This window comes from Saccopteryx leptura, chromosome 2 (assembly GCF_036850995.1).
Source record: "Saccopteryx leptura isolate mSacLep1 chromosome 2, mSacLep1_pri_phased_curated, whole genome shotgun sequence".
Classification (NCBI taxonomy): domain Eukaryota; kingdom Metazoa; phylum Chordata; class Mammalia; order Chiroptera; family Emballonuridae; genus Saccopteryx; species Saccopteryx leptura.
The window spans coordinates 109,890,223-109,899,977 of record NC_089504.1 but is presented as its reverse complement, the minus strand read 5'-3'; the positions used below and the strand labels follow the sequence as shown (position 1 = coordinate 109,899,977).

The 9,755-nt window shown below is 46.1% G+C and overlaps 1 protein-coding gene across 1 annotated transcript in view; it reads right to left on the bottom strand.

Annotated features, from left to right (window-relative positions):
* Positions 1-449: 449 nt before the first annotated feature.
* Positions 450-9,755, bottom strand: part of E2F7 (E2F transcription factor 7) — a 48,947-nt gene continuing 39,641 nt past the window's right edge. The window contains exons 10-13 of the mRNA XM_066368507.1: positions 7,865-8,366; positions 6,308-6,563; positions 4,188-4,609; positions 450-2,545 (exon numbers count right to left, since the gene is read on the bottom strand). Of these exons, the coding sequence (XP_066224604.1) occupies positions 2,375-2,545; positions 4,188-4,609; positions 6,308-6,563; positions 7,865-8,366 (1,351 nt within the window). The 3' untranslated portion in view covers positions 450-2,374. The remainder of the gene's footprint in view (positions 2,546-4,187; positions 4,610-6,307; positions 6,564-7,864; positions 8,367-9,755) is intronic.

Sequence of the window (9,755 nt, the reverse complement as noted above, 5' to 3'; positions counted from 1 at the left end):
GCTCCCTGTGGTCAGGGTCATGATCATCTTACTGATGGGTTTGCTCCCTAAGCCCCCCCCCCCCCCAAGAACTGAGAATTCTCTGAGGTGTACAAGGTCTTGTCAGGAACAGCATTTTCCAAAAGGACAGTCAGGTTAGAGCGAGGAATATCTAAGGCAGGGGTCCCCAAACTTTTTACACAGGGGGCCAGTTCACTGTCCCTCAGACTGTTGGAGGGCCGGACTATAAAAAAAAAAACTATGAACAAATCCCTGTGCACACTGCACATATCTTATTTTAAAGTAAAAAAACAAAACGGGAACAAATACAATATTTAAAATAAAGAACAAGTAAATTTAAATCAACAAACTGACCAGTATTTCAATGGGAACGATGCTCCTCTCACTGACCACCAATGAAAGGTGTGCCCCTTCCGGAAGTGCGGCGGGGGCCAGATAAATGGCCTCAGGGGGCCGCATGCGGCCCGCGGGGCCGTAGTTTGGAGACCCCTGATCTAAGAACAGTGAGGAGAAAAGTCAGTTTGTGTTTTAATTTAAATGCAGACCTCTCAGGTGAAAATGTTTTGGGAAAACCCTGACGTGCGGTATATTTAAAATGCAATCCCTGTGCAGGTCTGTGGGCCACGTGTCCTGGAAAGACAGGTGTTCATCTCTTTCGAGAGGAGATCCATCATGTCAGTTCAGGGTAACCATTATCAGTCAGTCGTTGATGACTGAACATTTTTATGTTTAATTCTAGAGAAGACTGTGAAAAAGGGAAAAATATCACCTTGTAAACTTTAAAAGTTTAGTGTTAATAAAAATTTTATGTAGTCGCAAATTTATTTAATCTGGCTACCTACCTCGAGTTTCAGAAATATCTTGTGGGGTAATAAAGCTAATAATATCCTGTAGTTAATATAAAGCTACTTTACACAGACTCCTAGAGTCTCTTAAATTAATATTTTTATTCTTTCATAGAACATTTTATTGGGTCCAAAAGTAAAAATAAAATAAAACCCCACACTAAGGTTCCAAATCTAAGAGAAAATTTAAAAAAACAAAGGAATAAAGAGGGAATGACAGCAGGCAGAGAGGAAGGCAGGGGAGGAGGGAGGGAGAAAGCCGTTTATTCTCAAGAGACAGGACTGAGGTCAATAGCAATTAATCTGGGCATACAAAGCTCTAGTTTGGCTACTTCCAAATGCCCCAACATGATATGGTGTAACAACGAGATACTGCATACATTTCCAGAATTGTAGTCATGCTAGAACAATAAACCCCTGCATTCACTGCTCCTATTTTCCAGAAGTTCTATGAAAGTTAACTCAGGTTCAAATGCTCTTGAGATACCGAACATAACGGGTCCATTTTCCTCTTATCCTTCTAGACTGAAGAAAAAGAGTAAAAGGAAAAAATAAAATCACCTATTGTTCTATTATCGATGTCTACATTAACTCTTCAGAATTCTATCAAAAGGTCTTATTCATGTCCTAATTTTCCATTTAATTACTTTCCACCATCCTGATTTATTCAACGAACAGCCATTGTTAGAAGGCATCCGTACTTTATACTCTACAGTTAACATTTAAATAAAGAAACCACAGGGGCACGTAGTGAAGGCTACTGAGCATGTCCACACAATTAGGGAGACGCCGTGCTGAGGCCGCTGGACTTGGTCTGAGTTCGCATGCTCAGATGGGTGGCCATTCACAGTTGTTTTGGTCTTGACATTCTGTCATGTGTAGACATTTATCCACATTATCACTAGGTTGTAAAGTAAGTGCAGGGCAAGTTATAGGACAAAAGTACAAACATTCAAGTCGTCATACCCTGAAGAACATGGTTGGCTGCAGTTGTAAACTCTTTGCACTAAACCCCATTTCGGGAGCAAAATAAATAATACCATAGGCTTCACAACTGTAGCTGCCTTCCTGATGAAGCCAAAGGAAGCAGTAGCTTTTTTAAACTGCAGAAAGGAGGTTTCTCTCACCACAGATGTCATCGGGGCGAGTGGAAATGCACGTGGAGAATGCTCACTCGAGTTAAGTGCTAGACGGGCCCCGCCTGCAGGAAAACCGCGAGGCTCCGGGAGTCTGTTCAAATCTACGTCTGGCAAGGAGATAATTCTTGAAGCAAAACCACAGGTCAGTCAGCACTTTCACTGGGAAACCAGGCACAGGATCTGGACTCTAACTCGGATTAAATGCACAGTGAGTAACAGTGACCTTCAGGAAAACGGATGGTGCAGGAAGTTAACGTTGGAACTGGTGGATGAAAGAGAGGAAGGGGAAGATGGTGCGCATGCTGCTCTCCACGCCAGCCTGAGGACATGGCCGGTGACCTGGGGAGATCCAGGTGGGGTGATACCACCCCCATCTGGCAAGGCGTCAGGTTAGTCGGCCCCGCTGCTGGGTATTTCGAGTCTCCTCTGTGCTGAGCTGGTGCTCTGTGACCGTTTGCTTTCTCTTCTCCTAAGGACACGGTCTCCGAGGCTGCCAGGTGTCTTGAAGAATGTCTCCCGGTGTGTGTCTCGGAGGCTCTTGGGGGTCACAGGAGCTGGTGACTACAAAAGAAGAATAAATAATAGCAGAAGTGAAGTCAAATTGTTCTCAGTCTCTGAACCGGAAGCCCAGACCTGTCACTTTAATCCCTAGGCAGGTGTTCGCTCCTTTCACTTTCCTATCACAGTCATCCAATTTCTCTCCTTCTCGACACCTTCTCACAACTGGAAATTAACTTGGTGTGTGTGCAGAAAGGCAGCCTAGCGAAGTTTACCCGCGTGGCACCCGGAGCTGGGGCTGGGCTCTGCCAGCACTAGCTGTGCAACCTTGGGCAAGTGACTTAACCAGTGTGTCCCTCAGTTTCTCCATCCATACAATGGGCATGAGGAAAGTACCGACTTCAGAGAGTCGTAAAAACTGAACAATATATTTACAAAGCACCTTAGAACATGCTAGGCAAATAGTAAATATATGCATACTACCTTTTTGTTTACTAATATTTATTCTCTCCTGTTAAATGCGAAATATTTATCCCCTTAATGTGCCCTAAAAGGGCAGGGACTATTATACTGTTTACTGTTCTAGCTTCACTGCCTAGATCAGTGTCTGGCACATAACTGGGGACCAAAAAGCATACATTATGTTATAATCGCCTTGTTTTTTTTCTTTTTTTAGCAAGAGACACAGAGGCAGAGAGAGGGATTAATAGGGATAAACAGACAGGAAAGGAGAAATGAGAAGCATCAAGTCTTTGTTGTGGTTTCTTAGTTGTTCATTGATTGCTTTCTCATATGTGCACTGACGGGGGGGGGGGGGGGCGACACAGCTGAGCCAGCGACCTTGGGCTCCAGCCAGTGCCCTTGGGCTCAAGCCAGCAACCATGGGGTCATGTCTATGATCCCATGCTCAAGCCAGCGACCCTGCACTCAAGCCAGTGAGCCCACGCTCAAGCTGGTGACCTCGGAGCTTTGGCCCTGGGTCCTCAGTGTCCCAGTCTGATGCCCTATTCATTGAGCCACCATCTGGCCTCTGAAGAACAGTTCTAAAATATTTTTGGCCACAATGTAACCCTCTCTTTGGGAGAGAAAATAATCACTCTGAACAATGCCCAGTGCAGGATAGTCATTCAACAAATACTTACTGATTAAAGTACAGGTGGAGTGGGGAGAAAATACAGTACTGATTAATATAATGATCATATACCTTTATATATGTACACCTGCATATACTTTATGAGTGTGTGTGTATATATATATTTATTCATTGCCTCCAAGCACTACATTTTAAGAACTGACAGATGCTAAAAATCTTTGCATCAGGATTAACACCATCTTCCGTGCTTCTGTTAGCTGTTCAATTAAAATTCAGGGCAGTCTACTTATGAACCTAACAAAATGAAAGCTTGAGGAATCTGAATACTCAGCATTCAACAAAAATCTACCTGAACTAAGCCTAAAATAAATCCCCCTAATTTTAAAAAACTGAAAAATATTTTTGTCTTTGAAGCACAGATCTCCTGCCTGAAGCATATGTTTTATAAAACAAGCAGAAAATTGTGAGTCTGTAATGGAAGCTGGCAGAACCCGACCTAGAACCTCTGTCCTGCAGTCAGGTGACTAAACCAAAGCTACTTAAACGCAGGTGTACTCGTGCCAGAGAGAGGAGCCTTCCTGTGCCACACCGAAATGCAACTTCAGGGCTTACCTGCTGTGATTTTACTGCAGAGACCGGTTGTCCCTCATAAACTGGGGGTTGGGGCTGGATGATGTTGTGTGGTCTGGACATCACTGGGCTCTGGTTCAGTGAGCATGGACCCTGACGCTGGGCGTCTGCGGAAGGGAGTGTCAAGGATTTTGGATTAACCATGCCTGCAGGGCTGATGAGAAGATGAGGCGTTGATCCAAGGCCTGGGAAGCCAAAACTCACATGTCCTGGGTTTGGGAGCGAGCCAGGAGCGGAGGAAACGGGCCCGGCCACTGTGGGAGAGTAGAAAACCGGAAACGGACCCAGTGTCGAAGACGGTAAGACCATGCAAGGGACACTGAGGGATGGCAGCTGACCCGATGGTGGTCCCACAGCATGAGGGGTCTGACTGCCAGGTAAGAGCACGCTGAGACCATTCAATCCTGCAACAGAAGCAGAACAAGGCAAAAGTCGGCACAACCTGAAGACGTTCTTCGTGGCCCTTGCACATGGGAGCCCACAACTGACCATCCCCACCTGAGCGGGTCAGCCCCTCCTCTGTGCTCTCTCAGCCCCACAGCCACTTCTTCGCAGAGTGGCTTGGACTGAGATCCCACACATTCCTGTGTGAGAATTTGGTGGATGCCTGTGTCTCCTGAGAGGGTTTCTACATGTGAGCTCCACCGAATCCAGATTGAGGAGGAAAGTGAACTTGGATGGGAAAAATTCTGTCTTTACTTCTAGCTGAAATTTTATTTCACGCTGTTCGGATCACAACACTATTAATAGTACTTTGTATTTCAATATAACTGGCTTCTTTTGCCATCTCTATGTTTTATGCATTTGTAAACATACTAAGGAGGAGTCCACGAGCTGCACCACAGTGGCAAAGGGCCCCTGGCCCAGCCCTGTTCTGGGTGGTCATTTACATTCGGCAGGGGCTGCGTCTGTTTTTTGTTCAATGTACCTGTAACACAAAGTATTTTGCTTAAACTCTCAAAAAATGTTTGCTAAAGGAATAAAGAATATTTTCTTTTCCTTTTGTTTTTTTTAGGTGAGAGGAAGTGAGATAGGCAGACTCCCACATGCACCCCAGCCAGGATCCACCTGGCAACCCCCTCTAGGGCCAATGCTCAAGTACTGAGCTATTTTTAGTGCCTCAGGCTGATGCGCTTCAAGGAGCTATCCTCAGTGCCTGGGGCCCATGCTTGAACCAATAAAGCCACTGGCTGCAGGAGGAGAAAAGTGAGGGGGAAGAAGCAGATGGTCACTTCTCCTGTGTGTCCTGACTGGAAATTGAACCCGGGACTTTGATACTCTGGGCTGCTCTATTCACTGAGCCACCAGCCAGGGCTAAGGATGTTTTCTAGATGAGGGAATAATAACCAGTACCTACCTAACCTGAGAGGTAAACAAGGAATTGAGGAAAATCAATTTAAGTCTCTTTGCATCAAGAGCAACTTCCTGTACAATGTGCCTAGCTATCTTAAAAATTAGGAATCGATTGTATCTCCTCTTTATTTCAAAATAGTAACAGCATTTATTGAGTCTTGCTGAGTGTCAGGCACTATTATTCTAAATGTTTTTGTTGTATTATCTTATTAACTTTAATGTTCACAGCACCTCTCCCCCCCCCCCCCCGCCCCCATCAAGTCGGTGCTATTATTATTGCTGTTTTACCAACGAGGACGGCTGAATACTCGTCTGAAGTCCCCACAGATACTACATGGTCCTCACAGCCAGCCCTTCACTCCTGCCCTGCACTGGGCCCCGGTCCCATGCAGCACAATCAGATACTCAGGAGATCAGCATGCCAGGGGCACACAGCGTCACACGGAACCAATGCCAGGCTCGGCTAATTATAAAGTCAATCATTTTTTGAATTTGTTGTGCTTTTTTAGGTTTAATGTATTTTTTTGAAAACAATCACCTGCCCTACTGATTTTCTCCTTCTCCTTGAGGCTGGTGAGAGTGAGAGCAGCCTCCCCCTTCGTCACATCGTTTCATCGATGGAGGAGACAAGAGGGCAGAAGGCAGCTCATCAATGAACCGCTCTGGTCAGGTGACATGTCAGAGGTTTAAAAATCCAATTTACGGCCTGACTACCCCCAGGGACTTGAAGGCAGGATGACGTCCCTTACCAGCTGGCGGCTGCACATAAAGACAAGGCAGCAGAGAGGGTTCTTTGGTGCCTCCCTTTTCCTTGGAAGGCTTTTCAACCTCGGTATTTCTGGAAAGACTTCCCCACTCAGAAGAAACGAGGCCGCTTGCCAGAGCCTTTCCCCAAACTTCCTCTGCAGCAGGGAGCTGGCTATGCACGTGCGCGTCTCCGAGGGGCACGGACTCCCTGCTGCCCGGCATCTCGGGAGAGGCAGTGTCCGTGGAACCTGAGGGTTTCTAAGCACAACCAAACCCGGAATTAGAAAAGCAAGTCAAAACCCCAGCGGCAAACCCTAACCCTTTGAGCAGTACGAACGTTCATGTACGTCCTCATGCCTCCTGACCGCCCAGAGTACGATCGATTTATTTTAAAAGTGTGTTAGGCAACATTAAAAAAAAAGTAAATGTATGTTCTTCTTGTTTCCATAAATTGGTTATCAAACAAACATGATTTTAAGTTAATAAAACTGGAACTGGAACTAATTTCACTTTTTGAAAGAAACTCACTCCCGGGGATCAGCAAGCCTGAAAAAAACCTCACTACTCAAAGGGTTAATAAAATTTTTATCAAAATAGCTAACATATACACAGAAAGGTTGAACATAGCCGTGCACCACTGCCATGTGTATATGTCAACTGTCTTAGTCATGTTTACAGGGATGGTCTGACAGTCAATGCCACGTCTCAAGCACAGAAATGGTGGAGATTATAATGGAAAACTGGCCACAGTGTTTAGACTGTGAAATAAATGTCTGAGCTGCTAACACAGGGTGTGGATACTATCATCTCTGAGGAGCCTGATAAGAATTGTGGGGAGCCCCAAAGCTGTCCTGGTTTTCTAAGGCATATTCTACTCAGTGTTTCTCTTCTGTCTCCAGCTCAAGCTATACACAACTTTAGGAGAATTCACTCTGGCAAGAGAAAGGAATAGAGGAGAAAAGGTCTTAATTAATGAACTGATTTCCATGAAGTGTGCTCAGCTGACCCATGATAAACTGCTGTAATGACAGGGCTTCTGCCAGACTGTGAGAGTTTCGCTGGTCATGTGTCATGGACCTCTGAGTGGCTAAGGAAATGGGATCTCTGGGCGGAGAGGACCACTGACCAAGCACAGGCTCGGACAGTCGAGCAGCATCCCCACTCCTGACTCTGGAACTTAGGTTCATTCTGGAGTAAGGTTATTTCTGTGCTCTCAATGTATTTAAACAACAGTACAGCAAAAAGACTGGGAGGAAATAATACCAACGTTAACAGTGATCGCCTCTACGGAGAGGCATTATGGGCAGGTTTCTTTCTTCAAACTTTTTTATCATTTTATATGAAGCGTGACTTTTATAAAAATCACTTTTCTTACAGTACTACTTTATGGCAAGATTTTTTTTTTTGGTGAAAAGCTGTTCATGGCTTAAGTATAGAGGTGACAGATGAAACACTTCCTATTCCAGACTCAGTAGCTTATTAATATCTGTGTGTCCTTAACAGGAAGAAGCTCTCGGTTAGGGAGACGTCACTAGTCACGTCCACCTGAACCCCCTTACCTTGGGCATGACAAAAGAGAGAGGGCCATCTCCGTCGTCCCTACTTTGCCTTTTAGGGGCCGGCGCCTCCTCCGCCTGAGGCTTCCTCTCCTCACCGAGGCGCTTCTGGAAGGCAGGTGCTGGTGACGGCTCTGGGGCTGCTAAGACTTCTGAGCTCCTGCTGTCCCTCTCTGACCCTGAGCCTGGGGACGGTCCCTCCTGCAGGCTCCCATACAGCATGAACAGGGAGGTGGAGGGCACGTATAGCAACGGCTGGCCGGCCAGCAGGGCTGGCTGCAGGCTCTCAGCATCTGAGGCTGCCGAAGGGAGCGAGACACCGACTTCTCCGTGCAGACCGTTCCGTATGGAGAAGGCCTGCAAGTCCGTGTGAGGCACAGAAAACACTGGGTGGGCCAAAGGGTTGACACAGTGTTCTGAGTCAACAGAGAGGACAGGGAGAGGAGCAGCGGGGTCCAGGTTGCTTGAGGGAGGCATCGCTCTCGTACTGTCAAAGGTTTTCTCCCTGCAATAAAAAGAAACATAATGGGAACCAACGAGTTACCACAGTCTACCAACTCCTGACTCTGCTTTTCTGAAGAGAGATGCACCAAAGCAGGAGCAAGATATGACCGCCCAAGATGATATTAAAGTCTTGTTTCCTGAACACGCATTGGCTACTAACCCAGAAGCAGACAACCGGGTGGAACTGTGGCGGATGGAGAGGGAGGGGAAGCTGACGTGGCCGTCGTTCTGGGAGGGTCTCGGGTGAGAGTGACATTGGCTCCTTACCTGCCTCCTCCACATCTAACCACTTGCCCAGCACGTACCCCTTACATACATACTATAATAATCAGCATGTTATTAATAACTTACATAATTATTGTAATACTGATAGCCACTCTCATTCCCCCCAGTTTACTAGGGAGCAAAACTGAGGTCCAGAGGCTAAGCTACCTGCTGAAGGTCACCTAGCCGGGCCTCACACAGTCACCGTGAGAGGTCCCGGGTGCCTAAGAGACTGTGACATAAATGAAGTGGGCAGTGAGTGAAAAAATCAATGTATCTACAAAATTATTTTCTCTCATTCTTGTCCCATTCTGCTCAGTATTACTATAGAATTTCTAGACAACACACATTCAAAATTAAGGCCCATCAATATGTGAGATTACACAATGCTGGCCTTTTATACAAAAAAGACTTCCAAATATTAAAAAAAATAATAAAGTTTATATGTTTAATATTATATCTTTTTAGAACTAGATGAGGAAAATCCCTTCAAGACTCCTTTAGGAACTAGCAGGCAGAGACAGGGATTCCCCGCAGCCTTTCTGATGGGATTGCTGAGATCGCAGTGCCCACAATCTCATTGTCCGCTGCACCGCTAGGAATAACATGGAGTGCACTGGGCTGCAGAGGTGAGTCTCTCCAACCGCAGCCCTCTCCGAACCAGTCATCACTCTTCCTCAGCTCTGTGAAACTCAATCCCACACTGAGTACATCACCCACCCCTCTACCTCCAGCCGTTAACCTTCAACCTCTCCATCTCTACTGACAGCATAATCGTCTGAGTGAGACCCAGGTGTTCTCTGTGTGACACCTCTTTCTACTTTGGTAGGTCTTGCTGACTCACTGATTTCTTACACTAATTTCCACCTCCAGCTGACCTGCTCAGGCCTGCACCCCAGACCAGAATGACCACAAATGCTCTGCTCTCTGATCTGCTCACCTGGCACCTCCTCTACCTGCTCCAATCCCACCTGCTTCAAGCAGCCATGATGGTCTTTCCTTCCTAGTAAACCTTACAACAGTTCTTTACTGTTTGTCTCATATATCCAAACTTTTTTTTCCCTTTACAGAGAGACAGGAAGGGAGAGAGAGAAGGGGAAGAGAGACATGAGAAGCATCAACTCGT